The sequence below is a fragment of the Eleutherodactylus coqui genome, chromosome 6 (assembly GCF_035609145.1).
Source record: "Eleutherodactylus coqui strain aEleCoq1 chromosome 6, aEleCoq1.hap1, whole genome shotgun sequence".
Lineage (NCBI taxonomy): Eukaryota > Metazoa > Chordata > Amphibia > Anura > Eleutherodactylidae > Eleutherodactylus > Eleutherodactylus coqui.
In genome coordinates this window covers 119,405,403-119,426,247 of record NC_089842.1, presented here as the reverse complement: position 1 = coordinate 119,426,247, position 20,845 = coordinate 119,405,403, and the positions used below count along the sequence as shown (strand labels likewise).

Genomic DNA, 20,845 nt, shown 5'->3' with positions numbered 1-20,845 from the left:
TGCTATTGTTTCCACTTGCAAGTGCAGGTGCAGCCTGGCAATTGGCAGTAAAACATGCACTACCCATGGCTGGGATGCACCATGCCTGCAAATGGGACGCACTGTGTATGGGCACCCTTGTACTGACTGTTAATTACAAGAGGTAAAAGGTTAAATTCAAAGTTCTGCTGGCTTCCAGTGTCGTCAAACTTGCTGACTCTTCATTAGCAACCAGCAAGATTGTATTGGTACTAATAACTTTTTATTTTTCGATTAAACTTTTTTTTTTTTTCTTTTTCAAGTAAACTGAAAGAGGCAGAGGCTAAAAACAAGGAGCTTCTGGAAGAAATGCAAAGTTTGAAGAAGAAGCTGGAGGAGAAAATGAGAGATGACAGCGGTTAGTAGATCTCCCAAGCATGGGGTTTATAAAGTGAACTTCAGGTTTTCTCCCAATCTAATGTTTCCTTTCTGCTTTTAAGGTCTTAAGCTCCCAGATTTCCAGGAGTCAATCTTTGAATACTTCAACACCTCCCCTCTGCCACATGACTTAAGGGTGAGTCGATGGGTAAATCTATAGAACATGCCTACCCAAATTTCCCAGCACTCGCATGACCACTCTTTGCCTGTCAGTTGCATTCAAAAAAAAAAAGTTGTGAAATTTTTTTATTTTTAGATCTATAATAGTACAGGCTCTCGTGGGTATGTTTTCGTGGCATGTGTTCATTGCGGAGAATCTGCGACAAATATGCTGCTGCATGCTTAACTAACTTTCCGTTCATTGTTATGGCACAATCGCCATCTGTCCCATAGAAGTGAATGGAGCAGTGGTGACTGATTGGATTTCAGCCTCAGGATGTAAACTAGAATATTCCCATTTACTGACAGCAAGCAGAGATCTTTAAAATGGTGAATAATTAAAACACAAATGGAAGATTTGTTACTGTAGTAAATGTAGACAAGCAGGCAGGCAGATTTGTCAGATTATCTTAGTGGATCACACTGTGTGATGGATTTGGTGCATCTTGCCAGGCATGTCAAGCACTCTTATGTCACCTTCTGGTTAAGTTACTTAAACCAATGTTTTATGCCAAAATTGTGGCACATACCATTTAAAGTGGTGGATTTTAAGACTCCTAGCCACATCCCCTCTTCTAAATACTTTTCAAAGCTGCCTGGTGAGACCCAAAAAAAAGCCTAAAATGCATAAAAAAGCACACCTCATACGCACCAGTGTGTTGGTGCATTTTATGAATAGTAGTATTAAATCTCCCCCAAAGTCAATTAGAAAGTTGCAGAACTTTTTACTGTACAAACATTAATCCTTACTTAAGATTTTTTTTCCATACTTGCTATGATCCCTGTATTTGTGGGGTGTATAGTACTGATGTGATGTCCTTCATATTTGTCCCTGGAAAGGCTCCAGTGTCTACATCATCCATGTCCTCACTGCTAGCCTACTGGGAAGACGTAAGTCCCATCACCTTGATGAATCCATGTAACTCAGTCCACAAATTAAATGACCCTAAACCTTTGTCTAGACCAAGACGTCTTTACTAATTCCCAGACTGATATTTATTTGCTCATTTCTTTAACAATACGGGGATCGGTCTCCTCGGTGAAATATCACTTTGTGTAATAGTTAACCTTTCATTGTGCAGAGGACGTGGCGCCCACCAGCAAAAGGTTATAGCATTCATTATTTTTAGCAAGTCTTTCCTAGCTGTAGTGCAATTGTTCCTCAGTCTGAGGGCAACGCGGGCATGAATGGCCATAGATATTTAGGGTTCTGTAGGCGAATCCCAACCTTTTTGCAATGAGTTCTTAGAACCAAAAATTCAACATGCTGGATTATAAGAGATCAAGTGTTTCACTGGGCAACAAGCTGCACCAGACCGGTCTATGGCCACTTATTTCTCTGCTCTATATAAAGTTAAAGGAGTATTTCCATCTTATCAAGTGATGAGATATTGCTAAAATATGCCATGACTTGAAGATCATGGGGTGTCGGGGGGGCCTGACCTCTGGGGCTTCCTTACCGCAGGTTTGCACTACGTACACAGTTACCTTCTAGTCGCCATGACGACCCTCAGTGGTATAGCGTTTGCTTCTGGTGACCGGGTCTGCCTTCCACTCTGTCTTTGCGTCAGTCTGGGTTAAAGGCCACATCCGAATGGGCAAAGCAACTCTGCTGAGGCATCCTATGCGGTGCCCCCCAGGAGGAGTGAGCGGAGCTGGCTCTTCAGCTCTCTCTGGAAGGAAAGTTCCTCTGAGGACTCACTGGATGCTGCCAGGCTTCCAGCTGTTTTGTTGGACAAAATTATTTCAGAGGCGACAGGCAGAAAAAAAATCTCATCTTCTGCAATACAGGTCCTCTCGGCATTACTGTGCCAAGTAAAAGCAGCCTAATTTTCGCCGCTCCAGCCCATGTCCTTCGGAGTTACGCCCATCCCCTCAGGAACACATAAAGCGCCAAACCTTCAAACCACACCATTACTTGCGTCTGTGTCTTCAAGCAACCAAGCACTCATTGACAAAGTCCTCGACATAAAAGGGCAGTCTCCACCCAGGTGATCCAGGGGGAGGTGTGTATGGTTCACTCACGTTAAAGATTCTTGGGTGCGCAAGATCATCTCTCTACCATTCAAACCAGATGCTCCCAGTACCTTCGAGCCAATCAAGATTTAGTCAACCAAGGTATCATTGTCTTCGTTTCGTCTCACAAGTGTTTCAACGGTTTTTTTACTACAACCTTTCCAAAAAATATAGATTGGTTCGCCTGATCCTAGATCTGAAACTCTCAAATCTCTATAGCAAGGTGCATCCTTTTCATATGAAACCCATGAGAGCTGTGATTGTTTCCATAGATTAGGGCGAATGTCTATCTCGATGGACATCAAGGACGCCTATCTCCACATTCCGATTCAACTGTCCAACCAGCGCTTTCTTCGGTTTGCAGTTCACTCGAATCATTTTCAACTTGTCACGTTGCCATTCAGCCTAGCAACAGCTCTTCCAGTGTTGACAAAGGTCCTTTTGGCTGTTGTGGTGATTCTCCATTACTGGGGGGTTCATGGCAATCCCTTATCTGGGCAATATGCAGATTAAGGCTCCATCCCTCATGGCCAACTTGGGATAGCCTAACCACGCCAGACACTCAATCATTTTGGATTGATCATCAATCGTCCGAAGTCCAACTTGACCCCATCACGTCAGTTCACATTTCTCTGCCTATTCTTCAACATGGTTCAAGAAAAAGGTACAACTTTCAAGGGTCAGGCTCGTGCTTCTGCAGCAAGGCATTCCTGTCTCCATCTACCAGGGCACACGGCTGCTGAGACTAATGGTAGCCTTGTTCAAGGCGGCTCTGTACCCTTGATCACTTCACCAGTATTTCAGGACCACCCCTGGGGACTGCTTTTGAACATCCTAAGATTTTAGCTGCGTCTCTCAATAACCGATTCAACAGAACAGGATTTTTCTGCTGCTCACAGTAAAATCTTCTTCCCGGATGTTCATTAGGGCAGATAGCACCCCCCCCCCCCCCCCCCCCCCCCCATTGTTCAGGGGAAGCAGCTGATTCTGTGTTCTGAGCTCCCTCTTCACTTCCTTGTTTAGTTGTATGTCGTTTCAAGTTATATATTCAATTATCCTTTGGGATTTTCCACTCCTCCTGCTCATGTACAAACTGATTTAGTGAAGTCTCTGCAGAAAAGCCATAGCTTGTAGGAGTCAACTCTGCCTTTGCTTGGTGTCGCCTCCTAGTGGCAGGAGATATACCCAAGGTCTTTGCTATGTTCCCCAATGAACATCCGAGAAAAGGGTTCTTATGGTAGCAAAAAAATCCTGTTAATGCAGTTACCTAGTACGTTAAAGGAGTTTCAAAGATTTAGATTAAAATGTAACAAATTTCTTGCACCCTACAGCTGGTAGGCAACCCACTCCTCTACCATTCAGTATTGTGACTTTACTAAATCGCTGTCATTTTTTTTTTTGCCTTTAAAGAAGCAGTACTCGGAATAGTTTGCTGCTTTTCCCCCCCCTCCTTTCAGAAGTTTTATAGGCAGTACTAAAAATCCTCCTTGATATCATATAGCACCAGAAAACCTGAATCCATGACTGAATTTTACAAGAATATTTGAGGCCTCCCTCTCTGTTGTTCCTGCTAGGCCTCTCTCACACAGGTATTCTTGTACTGCGTTTAACGGGGATTTTAAACGCTTGCTAAAAGCCCTGCTCTAAGCTGCCATTCAGATCAATGGGGCTTCTCAGATGTACGTTTTAGTGTAGCGTTTATAACGTTAACGCTGTGACCGCATTTTACAGCTTTTTGGAACACCGGGGGGGGGGGGGGGGGGGGGAATGGTGACATTGTCAGCTTACTCTGCCTGCATTGTTACTGCACAAAAGATTCAGTTAAAACGCAGGCAAGAGCTCACAAATGCTGCTCTCAACGCTGTAAAATGCAGCGTTTTTACAAACGCTTATGTGAGAGTGGCCTTAAACTTTTGCGGTCTCCTTTGAAAATAGTGTTTACTAACCTGATTTTATCCTGACACATGCTCTGATCAACACTGTAACCAGATCTGCAGTCCGATCAGATCTGGGTTCTGCCATTGTAACCAGTGATTTGTCTTCTACAGTCCAGTTTGATCAGTGATCAGGAGCTCTCTACTCCCAAGCCAGACGTCTCCCCATCCCCTCTAGCTCCAGAGCAGCAGCCAGAGGTAATGTTTGTGTATTTGTATGTTTTTTATCTGTAGCCACTAAAAGGCTTCATGATCCTCCACCCTAGGGACCACAGCGCTCTCCATGTATAGTGGAACGTCTTTAATCCAGCTATGTATAGAACTGCAACACGGAAGCATCCAAGTAAATGCGCAGCTGCTGGTCACTGCGCAGGGAAAATCTGCGAAGGAGCCACAGCTTCCAATTAGCATGTTGACCCTGAGAATTGGGGAAGATATAGCAATAGATTCCCACCAATGATGGCATGTCCTAAGAAAAATACATAAAAAGGGTTTTCATAGAAAGTTGTAGTGTACTTGTTGGATGGAATTGATACGTCTCCCTTTTTGGTATATCTAATTGGCTCATAGGGAAGGGCCAGTTACTTTGTATACTGTATGTGTAAACTTTTTAAAGGATCAGCTAATGGACAGGAAACGCACTGAGGTTATCGGAGAGGAACCCGCCACTGAAGGGAGGCTTTTCCTGTAGTGTCACATTGCACAGCATTTTATCACGTCCATGCGCTCCGGAGAGTGTGGTGCACTCCTTTCTGGCTTATATACAAGGATGTCTCTGGAAGTCCTTCTGTTACGTTAAAATGACTGAGCCCCCTATTATATTATTTGGTGCAGACTAGTGCAAGCCGCACTTGGGCAAAGGAAAATGATTTTACATTTTAATTCTGTGCTGATTTATATGTAAAAGGGAGCACGTCCTGTGCTTTATATTGTCCTCGCTGACTGCAGCATAAAGTATTGATGATGTACTGATTTCAGAAGTCCATTACTTATGGGGTATTGTGTAAGAACTCACTGGTTGTTCCTGCAGCAAGAGACGAGTCCAAATTATTCATGAGGTTCTGCTAACCTCGCCCATCCTCTGTAACTTACAGCTTTCTAGTTATAGCATACTGAGAGAACTGCCAATCACTGAGGGCAGGCAGGACCAGCAGCACCTCATGAATAAGCTGGGCTTGTCCCTTACTGGAGCTGCGGGAACAACTGGTGAGTTCTTAAAACCACTGCACATTCTCCCTGAAATCAGCATGCCTGTCACTACTTTAGGCTGACCTTGGTGAAAGCTGCATAAAGTACATGCAGGTACCCTTTAATGTGGTGTTTTGTTTGATATCTTATGTATGTTCTAAATTATAGTTATTGCTAACCCTAAACACGTCATTGCTAATGAGAAGCTTGCATGGTTTACTGTATTTATCAATGTCTTTAATGCAGGAGGTTATAAGATCTCAACCCCGGACAATACCCGCTCCATCCCTAACAATACCTGCTCCAAAGGTACGTTCTCTCTTAAACAGAAAATCTCCTTTCCTGCTGCTTGCTACTGGTAAATGAGTTATAACAGTCTAAGATGCCAGCTGAGACGTGACACCTGCCAGAATGCAAAGCCGCAAAATGTTTACAAGTGGAGCTTCCATTCTTAAGAGTGATTTGTGACTGCATTGCCTTACTGCTGCATGCCTTTAGGTATTATGGGACTTTGGGCAGGTTACTCTCATCCCTGTGTCATTCCAAGTCCTGGCTGATATCTTGTATAAGATCAGCTGATTACACAGTTCTTCCTCTCCTCTGTGCTGACACAAGGCTCTCGCCCATTACCAAGGGACCGATATTGTCAAGCAGGGAGGTGTGCGTCTTCCTGCCCTTCTGTGTAGTCAGTGTGGTCTCGGCCAGGAAGTTGCCTGTAAATGTCTGTCAGGAGGCAGTTCTCGTTGCTTCCCATAATTATATAACCTTGGCAGTCTGCAGCACTTTATCCGTGTTGAGCTTTTTCTTACAGCTCAGGCCATACATGAACAGTATTACCAGCATTTATGTGGGGGGCAATTGCTGCACATGCAGTATATTGTATATGTGCTGTCCATGAATGTTAAGCTAAAACACATTTCTGGAGGCAGTGTCCCTTTATCAGAAGTAATACGGGAAGAGAGATGGGTCACTGTAGCAATGATTAAAAGAACACTTCCGGCAAAACTGATACTGTGTGTTTTATTGGGGGTCAGCTTCAGGGTATACGGCATGACACTGGGATTTAAGGAAAAACCAAATAGACTACTGTCATGCTCTGTCCCTAAGGACCTTCACTGGGCATTTTCCTGTGTAACTAAATTTGGATATATGAAAGTCAAAAGAAACCGCGGAAGAACCGCGATTTAAAACTCAACCTTTATTATAACTTGCATATTCCATAACAAAAATACATTGAAAAACGGAGAAGGGGAAGAGGTCAGATTTGTCCTGACCCTATCACTTGATCCTTCCTATCAAAAACTACGATAACCATCATAAGGGTGATCCCAACAGGAACCTCCTAACATCGTCCTGTCAAACTCTATAATCCGGATGTGGGAGGAAAGTCTCATATAGCCCTTTTTACACGGGCCAACCGTCTTTTAAACGACTACACGAGCGCTGACGTCACCGCTGAGGTTGTCAGTGCTTTTGCCGAGCATTTACACAAAGACTTGCCGCTGGATTGCAGGCTTCTCGTCTGCTTCTCGCTCAGCGCTTCATCTCTCGTGTGCTTGCTCACTCACAACAGCAATTCATTGGACCTCCAGCTCTGGACAGGGTTGGAGCTGCCTGGCGACTAGCACCTCTTATCCCTGGTCCTCACTTACAAAGATCAGTGGACTAGCACTCCAATCTCAAGTATTCCGTAGAGAAGGTGACTATGACGTAATAAGGGAGTATTTGAAAATACAAAGGAAGGGACATAGCGATAACAGGCGTCCACACAGTCAGTCCGCGGCGACTTTATAAATATAACCAAAAGGCAGGATCCCTAATCCTAAGGGGGAGCGTCTGGGGGGAGCCCACAGGGGAAGATTACCATCAAGTAATCAAGAACACCATAAAACAACGTAGAAAAGAACCCCACGCTCCTATGCAATTTGGATAATGCAAGAGAAGTGAATCTATTGATGAAGATAACTTCATAGAAGAGCCCTGTAGACACACAGGACTCCTCTAAATCCCGGTATGTCCTCAAAGAACCAGATAGAGTCCTGGGAAGTTTCAGTTTCAACTAGCTTATTGGTAAACTGACATATGTAGACACAGACAGGGGTAAAGACGGGGACGATGGAGTACTACGTGTTTCAGAGCTAATCTTGCTCCTTTTTCAAACCCAAATCTAATAATTACAGCTGCTGGTGGGGCCCCCTGCTTGTCTCTTCGTCATTTCACACCGAAGCTCACAGACTTGTCAGTCAATGTTCAGAAAGACACCACGATGGCTGTTGCGTTCATAAATCGGGGCGGAGAATCGCAGTACAGCGGTCATGGAGGAGGTGGCAAAAATCCTGACATGGGCAAAGTCCACCTGCTGTGATCTCGGCGGTTGATATGTCAGACATCAATTGGGAGAATTGGAGCTCGACGCCTTGGCGTGTTTTAAGAACTTTTATTCTGAATACCATCGCATCGACATCTGACAATCGCAGGTTTACAACCCTTGTGTCCAGGTTACAAGGCTTGAGCAGTGGATACCTTTGTAATTCTGTGGAACAGCTTCCAGCTTCCCTACGTATTTTCCGTTTTCTCTTCAATTTCTCAATAAAAACAAACTGGAAGCATTTCCAGTGATTCTTATGTAGTACGCAGATCTGGTCAATCTACTCATCGGCTCTCGGTGGTACTTACTTCTTCCAGGTTATCTCCTTTTACATGGACACTTCTTCCACCTCAGTTTACCCACTGCATGGCGGTTGAATCTTGAGGGCCCCTGGTTGTATGGACCGGTCACCCAGACTGTGATAAAGGCTATGAAACCCTCTACCGCTTGAATTTACCACAGTGTGTGGAAAGCTTTCTTTCACCCATGTATTTTTTCCTCTGTCCCCACTCCTGTCCTTTTCTCCAAGAAGGTCTTCACATGGTCTTGGGCCTCATTTCCCTTGGAGGTCAAGGACCGCCCTGTTCAATCTTTTCCAGCATCCTTTGGTGTCAAAATCCTCCTCCTGCACTTTCATACAGGGAGTTGCGCACACCACCCCTCCCTAACATTCTCCAGTTCTGCCTTAGGACCTTAATCTGGTTCTAGACACTTTGCAGTTGCACCCCTTTAAGCCTCTGCACAACATCCCAGCTCACCTCCTGACCTGCAAGGTAGCATTTTTGGTGGCTGTTACCTCCATCTGCTGGGTCTCCGAACTCTCTGCCATGTCAGCCAAGCCCCTGTTCACCGTATTGCATCTGGACAAGGTGGTCCTCCATGTCATTCTTCCACGCCCTTATCAGGAAAGTAATCCCAGTTCTTGACCGGAAGGTTCATGTGATGGGGACAGGACAAGTCTGACCCCTTCCACCATTTTTTCCAATGTATTTTTGTCATGGGATATTTTAGTAAGCTGTGATAAAGATATAATAAAGTGACTGCTTACCCAGTGACTGTACAGTAAAAGTCCATAAACCTAGCATGAGAAGGTTGTGATAACCTGCTAATCCCGAATGCAGCAAGCATCCTCCTGGATGAGCGGGGGGGCTCGGTGGTCTAGCACAGACTTTCATTGACTTTTAGTGTACTTGTTTTCATCTTGTTTTGTCCTCAGCCAAAGGCTCACCAGCTTGCAATCAAGTCTTTCACAAGCCCCACACAGTGTTCCCACTGCACGTCCCTAATGGTTGGACTAGTACGACAAGGCTTCGCCTGTGAAGGTTGGTGCGGGATACTAACTATATAGATCGATCTATCTATCTATCTATCTATGTATATAAAGACGAAAGCCCTCACTGACTCACTCACTGACTGACTGACTCGCCAAAAGTTCTCCAACTTCCCGATGTCGTAGAAACATGAAATTTGGCACACGCATAGATTATCTCCAAAATAGGAAAAGTAATTGGGTCCCAACTCCATTATTCAATTCTAGCGCAAAAGAATTGGCGTCGCAATTTTACGTACGTAATCTAAATCTGTCACTTTCCAATGTCATAGAAACTTAAAATTTGGCCCGAGCATTGATTATGTCATAAATGGGAAAAGTTAATGGGTCCCAACACGATTATTCAATTCTATGCGCAAAAGAATTAGCGTCGAAATTTTACGTACAGAATCTAATTCTCTCACTTCCCGGTGTTATAGAAACTCGAAATTTGGCAGGAGCATTGATTGTCATAAATAGGAAAAGTTAATGGGTCCCAACTCCATTATTCAATTCTATGCGCAAAATTAGCATCCAAATTTTACGTACGGAATCTATCTCACTTTCCGGTGTCATAGAAACGTGAAATTTGGCAGGAGCATTGATTATGTCATAAATAGGAAACGCTAATGGGTCCCAACTCCATTATTCAATTCTATGCGCAAAAGAATTGGCGTCCAGATTTTACGTGTGGAATGTAATTTTCTCAATTTCCGGTGTCTTAGAAATGTGAAATTTGGCAAGAGCATTGATTGTCATAAATAGGAAAAGCTAATGGGTCCCAACTCGATTATTCAATTCTATGCGCAAAAGAATTAGCGTCCAAATTTTACGTACATAATCTAAATCACTTCCCGGTGTCATAGAAACGGGAAATTTGGCACAAGCATTGATTGTCATAACTATGAAAAGTTAATGAGTCCCAACTCGATTATTCCATTGTAAGCACAAGAATTAGTGGCCAAATTTTATGTACGTAATCTAATTCTCTCACTTCCTGATGTCATTTTATATAAAGGAAACATTGCATGGTTACCTCCACGTGGTATTTCCTGGGTAAAGCAGAGAACTATGTAAAATGGTGAACATATGTTTTTCCTCAGTATCTCTAAAGTAACCACGACTTCATAAGATTTTCCGTGTGAACACCAGATAAACACCAGTACCAAATTAACTCGGGCGAAGCCGGGTATATCAGCTAATTCATTACATATTGCCACTTTAAAATAAACAAAAAAAAAAAACAATGCCACTGCTATTCCCAGGTTTTGTGTGCTATAAGAGCTCATCCCCATTCACTTCAGGGGAGCTGGAAATGCCAGACACCCATGGTTACGTGTGGTGCGGTCAGATTCCGGATAACCTATATGTAGGTTAAATTGTGATCTTTTTTTCATTATTTCTTTTTCTATTCTATACAGTGTGTCCCTTTGCTTGTCACGTATCTTGTAAGGACCTCTCCCCACAAGTTTGTCCAATTCCAGCTGAACAATCTAAAAGACCTCTGGGGGTGGATGTGCAGCGTGGTATTGGGACTGCCTATAAGGGCTATGTCAGGGTAAGTATTCATCTTAAAGAAACAACACTATTTTTTCCTGTGATTTTATAACCTTCCAGAATGGATCCATAGCATGCTCATACCTGATCAGAAGTCCCAGTAATATTGTGGGATTACCATTTAATTTTCTAATAAGAACGGACACCACTCGGATTTTCTTTTTTGTGGTTTATGGGGTTTGAGGCTTATATAACACCATTCATACTTGCATGTCACCTAAGTGCACAAGCCTATTATAACCAGCCTGGGATCATTTTAGAGGCAGGTCAGCGGAAGAAAACGTACATCACTGGCAAATGCTGCAATGTTTTGGGGCTCCTCTCCCTTCAGGTATGTGCAGTGTGTGTGCTCTCACCACTACTTATACCATATCAGCTGGACCAATTACCAATCTGTTACAGACAAAAAATATATAATTTCACAAAATTCATTTTATATATCATTTAAAAGAGAGAATTGCCTTTTAAATGCCGATAATGTTTCACTGAACTATTACATATCAGATCATTTCTCCAACCGTAGGAACACCCTCAGAGTACAAACTCCTTTAGACTCCTAGGGGTAACTGTCGAAACTAACAATCCTGAAGGCTTCTAGCTGAAGCAAATTATTTTTTTTTTTTACCTTATGCTTTTCCCGTGAGGACAGTGGAGCACATATACGACATATTGGCTATTGCACGTAACGTATCCCTTAATATTGATCTTCTCTGCTTTTATTGGATGATATATCCCCCCTTTTGCCTCCCCGAGCAATTCTGACAGGATAAGCAAGGAGGTGTTCCAGTTCATTAGTCAGAGATTTACCAAATAAAATATCAAAACAGACGTGTTTGAGCACTCGAGAAAAATGGAACATTCTCCTGCCTGTCCTGTCAGTATTGCTCTTGTATCTTTAAGGGGGAGGGGGGGTTCATACATCATCTGATGAAAGGAGGGTATCAATTTTAAGGGATATTTTATGTACAATAGTCAGTATGTATTATTTACGCTCCGCTATCCTTGTGGGAAAACATACATAGAACAGACCTCGAGATCAGTAAAACATAGGCTGAATGGACATAGGTCAGCAATTAGGTTGTATGTAAAGGGGCAACTGAGGAAGCAGGAACAAAGTGAGCAGTTTAGTAAGATGGGTGTGGTGCACCAATTCTTTGAAATGTGTCACAAAATATGATTGTTCACTATCTTTGCCATTAATCTCTTCCAAGATGATGTGAAAAAGTCAGTTCTTCAGAAAGAAGCCTTCTGGATTGTTAGTTCGGACATGGTTGTCCCTAGAGGTCTGAGTTTGTAATCTGAGGATGTTCCTATAGGTTGGATAGATGATCTGATATGTGAAATATCAGCATTTGATTTTGTGAAATTATATTGATTTTTGTTTTTAACGGATTGCTAATTGCTCCAGCTGATAAGGTGTTAGTAATGGGGGCACATACTGTACACAAAGGTGGGGTGGGGGGGAAACGTTGCGATGTTTGACAGTGACGTGCATTTGGTGTTTGACAGTGACGTGCATTTTACTCCACTGATCTGCCTCTGAAATGATCCCAGGCTTGTTATAAAAGACTTTGTGCACTTCGGTGACATGCAAGTATGATGATATGTAAACTTCAAACCTCATGAAAAGGAAAATGCAAGTGGTGTAAGTTTTTAATACTGGAAGCTGAATGAGCTTGCAAGCTCTTGATCTGCCACCACACAGCCTGGTTTCTCCTTGTGTTGCTATTTATTGACACTGGTTACTAATTAATTCGCTACTATTTCCAACAAAGCAACATCCAATCAGAGCTAAGCTTTGGGACGTTTACACCAATTCCCCATGAGTTAAACCTGGCTTCCTTTTTTGATTCACCTTTTGACAGATTCCAAAGCCGACGGGCGTGAAGAAAGGCTGGCAGAGGGCATATGCTGTGGTATGTGACTGTAAACTCTTCCTGTATGATGTACCAGAAGGGAAGTCTACTCAGCCTGGAGTAGTGGCGAGCCAAGTGGTGGACCTCAGGTGTGTGGTGGTCCTCATTTCTTCACACTTTCTTCATTAGTGGGAGGATTCTCAGGTTGTAACAGTTGACGATAGAGAAGAGCAGATTGCAATAAAAAGTAGAATTTGTCTGGCAAAAATACCCCCGCACAGTTAACAGAAAAAAGTTAGGGGGTCTTTGAGAGAATATAAGTTTGTTTTCTTCTTAAGTTTGACGAAGTAGCAACATATTTTAAAAAATAATCTTGCCTCTAGGAGAAAAAAAACAATAAAAAATCATAGGTGTCATATGTTCCCAAAAATGGGATAAATTAATTACTAGAGCTCATCCTGCGGGAAAAAAAGCCCTCATAGAGCTCCATTGGTGGAAGAATAAAAACGTACATTATGGCTTTTGGAATGCGAGAACACACAAAGTAAAACCTTTTTTAAAAAAAGAATTACATATATAAACTTGATTTCACCGGAATTGTACTGACTCCAAATGTTATCACAGTATTCTGCATGCTGAACACCATAGAAATGAAATTTAGGGATGGTTGAGGCGTTCGTAATTGCAGAACACTCACTATAGCAGCACCCCAAAAACATGTCAAGTGGAAAATAATAAATGCAAGTGCATGCATATATAATCATTGTCATTATGCATGGATTTCCTTTTATTTCCACTTGACATGCATCTTGCATATTTATAATAAGGTTGATACTTTTTAGTTACCTTTTTGGAACAATCTTCTTTTGTTTCATGACTTAAGACTTGAGTATACTCACACATGGCGGATGCACTGTGGATTTGGCTGTGGAATATCTGCAGCGTATCATAGTGGTGCCAAAGTGAATAGGATTTTGAGAAATCTTTCACATGTTGCTGAAAACCTCTGCAGAGTAAACTCCCCTTGGGTGTGAATTTTAAACCCCCATCCTGTGAAGTTATGGAGTCACAGAGACAGATGGGTCCTCTCCCAAAAGTGTCTGTTACTGTAGAGAACCTTATAATAAGGTTCTCTACAGTGACCTCATCCTGTGATGTTATGCGGCAGATTTCACCTCTTCAGATGAGGCTGTGAAATCCATGTCAAAATCCACATGTTAAATTTAGATTTTGCAGATTTTTTTATGTGGAAGCGCACCAAAATGCTCAGCAGATTAGTTAGCACCAATACACTGTACTAGGTAATATGCATAGAACAGAATCTCCCAACCTGTGGCTCTCCCAACTGTTGTAAACGTACAACTCCCAGCATATTCTAGCAGCCTGAAGCTGTCAGGGCATGCTTGGAGTTGTAGTTTGGTAAAAGCTACAGGTTGGAAGACTGGCATACACCGTGCAAGCAAACAAATGACTTTTATATTAACCCCCACCTGCTGGGTTATAGATTGTGTTGCTACTTAACAGCTGTGACTTCCTCAAACTCCTTGTTTTCTTTGCTTTAATCAGAGATGAAGAGTTTTCTGTGAGTTCGGTCTTGGCATCGGATGTGATTCACGCAACCCGCAAGGACATTCCCTGCATATTTAGGGTATGTGTCATATAGACCTTTTTTCAATAACACATGCGTCTGAATGAGTGTCTTGACAGAAGTGTGAAGAATAGATAATTTTTAATTAGATTAGTCCCGCTGTCTGTTGGCAGGAGGGTTCAGGCCAGGTGTGGTCTGGATTTTTGAAGGCTGAGGTTTTACCTCAAAAAGGAGTTGCCCAACATCATTGGTGAACAGACAACTGAAAATGGCACACCCATGTAAAGTTAATGTTCACTAACCCTAAATTGAGATGATAGAATTCTGAAGGTGGAGATTCACTATTCAAATCGTAGTGACTTCGTAATTGCAGGATCGACCAGCACAATTGTGAATGTAGCTCTGAGATCTAAAAACCTATGTTACTCAGGGTTGGGTATTCCTTCTCACAGCTGTTTGCTCTACATGTGTCCACTATATATCAGCTTCTGTGAGGCTAAAGGTAAAATGTATCATTCTGGTGTCAGGATACGTTTGTAGAGACCCCTCCAGAAGTGTTGGCCCTGTACAGGTGTTATACATCTAGATTCTGTACGTTGTTAGTAATGTGTTCTTGTCTTTTGGGGTTTTTTTGTGCAGGTAACAGCATCCCTTCTAGGTGCCCCTTCCCGGACGACCACGTCTCTGCTCATCCTTACAGAAAGCGAGACTGAAAAGAGGAAGTGGGTTGGGATTCTGGAAGGCCTGCAATCTATTTTACAGAAGAACAACCTGAAGAACAAAGTAGTCCACTGCCCACAGGAGGCGTATGACAGCACTCTGCCGCTCATTAAAACCATAGTGGCTGCAACTGTTATAGGTATATAAGGGCAAACGCCCGCTAATGCTCCCAAAAGTGGCCCTCCTACTTAATAAGGGTTCCAAACTGTAGGGGTCACCATTGGTCAGTTAGATCAGTGGACTTGCAGTCTGTAGTATAAATTACACTGGTACGGATATCCTGAATATTGTCCAAACTGATTAACTATTTAGGGATGCAGGATGAGAATGCTTGTCCTTTTTCTCTCTCGGGCACAGCAACTGTGCCTGTACAATCCGGAGCAAATCACTGGTTGCAGTAGACGGCTGCAGCCTTGCTCGAATGGGGTATCATAGGAACGTCTTAGCTCCACAGTTTAACCCTTTGATTGGCAGGATCAACACTGATCCATGGCTTTTTATGGAGAGAAAATGAGGGACGGGTCCTTTGTGATCACATCATAGGGCATTTCTGCAATGTCTACCCATACCAGGCTTGGATTTTGATCGCAATACCAAAACCAATATATTTGTGGGTATGGCTAGATGGCTCAAGGTTCATTAAAGGCCATAGGTATGCCCTAATAATTGCCTGTCTCACATCATTAAAGGGAGTCGGAGAGCAGTCTAAACTGCCGGCAGCATGTTATAGAGCGGGCGGAGCAGACTGATATATAGCCCAGTCCAGTGGGCGGTCCTATCAGTGCTTGACCTCTCCCTCTCTCTCTCGTCATACACAGATTGCTGTCAAGCACTGATAGGACCGCCCACTGGACTGTTCGGCTCAGAATAAGCAGAGGTTTCAATGAATATAATACAAGTTATACTGAATCGTTCCCTATAAACTATATATTAGTCTGCTCCTCCTGCTCTATAACATGATGTCTGCAGTTTGGACCACATATTTAAGCTGGGAGACTCTCTACGTAATATACACATTTGCTATAGTCACGACTGTAACAACCTGCACAGTAAATTTCTAACCTCACTGATATTCAGTATATACTTAAAATAATAAACGGCCAAAATAAAAATTAAACACTAATGTACATGTAACAGAAGATAGCATCTCCATAAAGTGCAACTCTTCCTAGGTCAGCTATGTCAAACAAATCTTAAAATGATAACCAGAATGCAAATGGGGGAAAAACAGTTGTGGTCAGTTAAAGCAGTATCCCAGTAGAGCATTTCTAATCTATCGGCTGGATAATAAAGTGCTGGATTGATGTGGGCTTAACTGCTAGGACTTTTACCAGCTACTGTCACAGGAGACCCCACCCAGTCCCCCATGCTCCCCCGTGCCTACATTGCAGTGAAGAGCATGTATGCAGCAGCGATTAAGCATTCAAGCTATATGGGAGTTAGGATAACGGCAAAGTTCACGTTTTATCAATGGGAAATAGACCTTGGAATTTTTACAATGTGTTCTTGCTTAGATCGAGACCGGTTAGCTGTTGGGACAGAAGAAGGACTGTACGTCATAGAGGTCACCAGAGATGGTAAGTGTGTTGGCTAATTGTTTGTCCTCCTTTTTAATATAAGTAATCTGGATCAAAAGTCAAGTCCCTTTCTACGTTTATTGTAACTGAATTAAAACCTATACTCCGGAGCAGTATTCACAATTCTTCAATTTTAGAGCTGACTTCTCACAGCGGTCCCTGCTTGTTTAGAGTCTGTACAGGGCTTTCTCTGGGATATCCTTTTTGGAGATTATCTTATTGCAGTGGTGTAGATCATTTGTTGTAGGTAGAAGTAACTCTCCCCCCCCCCCCCCCCCACTCCTTGTATTTTAGGAGTTCAACTAAAAATGCATTTAGGAGGAACTATTGTAAAAAAAAAAAATTGTTAAAACGAACAGAAATGAATGACAATTGTTCAACACAAGCCAACGACTGAACGACAAATGAGTATCTTTCAGCTGATCTTAAAATCACCATTGGCCTGTTCACTTTTCACTGTTTAACCCCTTCCTGCTCCAGGATGTACATTTACCTCCTGGAGCGTCGGGGTATGTATGAAGAGAGGAGCGATCAAAGCATTGCATGTTGTAGTACCCCAGGGGGGCTTAAAAGTAAAAAAAGATCAATAAAGTTTGTTTTTTTTAATTGTTAAAGAAAAAAAAGTAATGAAAGTTTAAATCTCCCTCCTTTTGCCATATCTGTAATTAAAAAATCTAAATAAAATAAAAATACATATTTGGTATCGCCACGTCCGTAAAAGTCAGATCTATCAAAGTAGTGCATTATTTACCCTGCAAGGTGAACGTCGCCCGGAAAAAAATAAAGAACACCAGAAATGCACTTTTTCAGTCACCCTGTCTCCCAGAAAAAGTGCAATAAAAAGCGATCAAAAAGTTGTATGTATTCCGAAATAGTACTAACGGAAACTACAGGACATTTTGGAAAAAAATGAGCCCTTGCACAACTACGTCGATGGAAAAATAAAGCTATTGCGCGCACAAGATAACCGCCCAAAATAATTTTAAAAAATTAAATCTTTGAAAAAAAAAGTAGTATAATAAAAAAAAAAAACTGTACAAGTTTGGTATCGTAGTAATCGTACTGACCCATAGAATAAAGTTATCATGTTGCTTTTGTTGCAGTTTGTGCGCCATAGAAACCAAACGCACTGAAAGATGGCGGAATGTAATTTTTTTTTTTTCTTCATTTCACGCCACTTAGAATTTTTAAAAAGTTTTTCTGTACATTATATGGTACTTAAAATAGCACAATTGAAAACTACAACTTGTCCCGCAAAAAACAAGCCTTTATACAGCGACGTTAATGAATAAATAAAGGAGTTATGATTTTTTTTGGGAAAAAAGGGGCCGCGTCATTAAGGGGTTAAACACTTCCCGCTCAGTGTTGTACATAGGAATGTGAAGGACTGAGCAATTCTTAGTGATGATCTGCCTGTCCAAACGGGCTGCGCGAACGAGCTGGTGATGACGTCACCAGCTCGGGCAAACGAGAATCATGCATTTCTCGTTGTGTGTAAAAGAGCCATGAGCTATGTAGGAGCTTGCTGACTGGTTGCTGACAATCACCAGCAAAATTGTGATTGCACTGCTACCTACACCATTGGGGTATTCTCTAATTTAAAATGCTATTGTCAAATCACAACCTGTTAGGTTTCCCTTTTGGTAAGCTGATCACAGGATGTCACGCTGCTGGGAGTTCTAAGTAAGTTGTGGAGAAACTGAAGCACGAGTTGAATTTCCATAGGGGAACAGTACTAATTTCCCATTGAAGTTTCCTGTTTTGTCTGCGTATTGCATGGATAGACCACGTTCTTCAGAAAGAGGGAAGACCCTTCTTGCTCCAGCTAGAGGGTTAGGGTCCTGAATGGCAGACCAATCCCTCTTAAAGGTGATGATCAGTTGTCGGACAACATTGCCTCTGTAGCTCCAACTGCATTAAAATGAAGAGCAGTACTTGCTGCTCCTCTGCCATGAGGATCCTACCCTGCAGCCCGGCCATGGCCTCAGTGTTAGTTGTCTATGTAATCGGAAGTCACCTGGCTGCAGTGTCGCCGATCCAAACTCCTGGCATCCTGGCACCGAGAATGTGAGCGCAGATGCCAGGAGAACAAGCTGTGACTGCAGCGTCTGGTGAATCCCAATGGCATCAGCAACCATAAACATTTGGATGACAGCACGACTGCAACGTCGGATTGTTGTGGAAGAAAGGGGCTAGAGACTGTTGGACCTATAGGGTCTATGGTCAGTAACCAGACTACTCCTTTAACGCTGAATTTCCCTGTTTTGAGGTTCTGTTTTAAACCTTGTAACCTTATGTCCTCGCAGTGATCGTCCGAGCTGCAGACTGCAAGAAGGTATATCAGATTGAACTGGCTCCAAAGGAGAAGATCGTGATCCTCGTCTGTGGCCGAAACCATCATGTCCACTTGGTCCCCTGGTCATCTCTGGACGGCTCAGAAGGCAGTCTCGACATCAAACTTTCAGAGAGCAAAGGCTGTCAGTTCATCACCACAGGAACCCTGAAGAAATCGCCCACATCTTGCTTGCTTGTTGCTGTCAAACGGCAAATTTTTTGCTACGAGATACAGCGGACTAAACCATTTCATAAGAAGTTCAATGAGATCTTGGCCCCGGGGAACGTGCAGTGGATGACGGTGTTTAAGGACAAGCTTTGTGTCGGTTATCCATCTGGATTCTCCCTACTGAACATCTATGGAGATGGACCACTTATAAATCTCGTCAACCCTATTGACCCCTCCTTGGCATTCCTCTCGCAGCAGCCTGTAGATGCTATGTGTGCAGTGGACCTTGGTAGCGATGAATACTTGCTCTGCTTCAGCCAGATGGGAGTTTATGTGGATTCACAGGGTCGGAGAACTCGATTGCAAGAGCTTATGTGGCCTGCCACTCCTATTACTTGCAGTAAGTAGAGATCTTTTGGTAAAAGTAAATCTGCATCAGCCACTAGAGGGAGCTGAGGAGCACACTGCATACATATTTATAACACTCCCATTGAAGTCAATAATCGTGTTTTCAGTAAGTTTCTTCTAGTGGTTGCTGCAGGTATAGTCTGGTTTAAGGCGTTTTACTACAGTCAGTCTCCCACGTCTGATCTGGTTGATAACATAGAGCAATAGATTGTATTGAACTGCAGAGGAAATTATAGAATGCTATCCCCACACAGCCTGATGGATCTACCCAATGTTGCATTGAGGACGCTCACTAGCACTTAGGTTAGAGCATTTAGTATATTACTCAACAAAATTTGACATGGTCATTGGTGTCCACCACATTTTGGCATGTTCCTTCTCAGAACGGCTCCACCCAGTGGTTGGGTGCCTACATGATGTCACGGTATTCAACATGTGATCAGGTGAGGGTTCCACAATTGGCTGCCACAGTCATATAAAACGGCACTGGATGCTTAGTCATTGCACGGTGATGAGAAGTGACAGGAGCCATTGGTAGCCTGTAACACTGGTATTTTAACCACTTCAGGACTGCTGAATGGATGTAAATGTCCTGCAGTCATAAATTGCATATGAAGGGGGTATGGGAGCAGAGTCCACTCTATACCTGCCCCTCATAGCGCGATGGGTGCCAAATGGGCTAGTAGGGCAGCCTGGAGTCTATTGAAGGCTGCCTCAGTTAGATGCCTATCAAGCTCTGTCTCGGGCAGGATTTGATTGACAACTTCAAAAATCATATTCCAGGGCCTTTACACAGGCAAGCAAATCGGGTGATTTTCTCGCGATGCGCGAGTGAGAATGCATGATTATGAAACCAATTATTTTCAATGGTTTTATTCTCTTTGCAATGTTTTCACTCCTGCGATGCTGCATGAAAAAAATTGCAGCAAGCCCATTCTTTTTACGATATCGTCCATTGCTTTCACTACGGCCGGCAGCCGGCCGGCAGCAGCTGTGTCGGCCCCATTGAAATCAATGGGAGAACATTGCGATTTCCTGCCACGGCTGTGACACCTGCAGCAGGGGAATCCTTCAGCCCCACAGTGATGTGAAGCTGTCGCATCCACTGGTTTCAATGGGCACAGCAGCAGCGGCCCCCTTGAAAACAGTGGCGAACACCGTGATCTGCTGCCGCGGCTGTGGGATGCAAAGCGGTTTTCATATAAAAAGCCTGGCATCCAGAAAGATTGCAAGAGCGATATCGGGCCGTGAATCAAGTAGCCGTGC

At 43.0% G+C, this 20,845-nt stretch overlaps 1 protein-coding gene across 2 annotated transcripts in view; it reads left to right on the top strand.

The window, feature by feature from the left end:
• The window catches only part of CDC42BPB (CDC42 binding protein kinase beta), an 82,233-nt gene that overhangs the window by 51,226 nt on the left and 10,162 nt on the right, over positions 1-20,845 (top strand). For both annotated transcript variants that reach the window (XM_066607489.1, XM_066607488.1), the window contains 11 exons: positions 282-376; positions 459-532; positions 4,620-4,703; positions 5,940-6,002; positions 9,278-9,383; positions 10,792-10,928; positions 12,793-12,932; positions 14,350-14,431; positions 15,011-15,230; positions 16,606-16,668; positions 18,975-19,571. In XM_066607489.1, the coding sequence (XP_066463586.1) occupies positions 282-376; positions 459-532; positions 4,620-4,703; positions 5,940-6,002; positions 9,278-9,383; positions 10,792-10,928; positions 12,793-12,932; positions 14,350-14,431; positions 15,011-15,230; positions 16,606-16,668; positions 18,975-19,571 (1,661 nt within the window). The remainder of the gene's footprint in view (positions 1-281; positions 377-458; positions 533-4,619; positions 4,704-5,939; positions 6,003-9,277; positions 9,384-10,791; positions 10,929-12,792; positions 12,933-14,349; positions 14,432-15,010; positions 15,231-16,605; positions 16,669-18,974; positions 19,572-20,845) is intronic.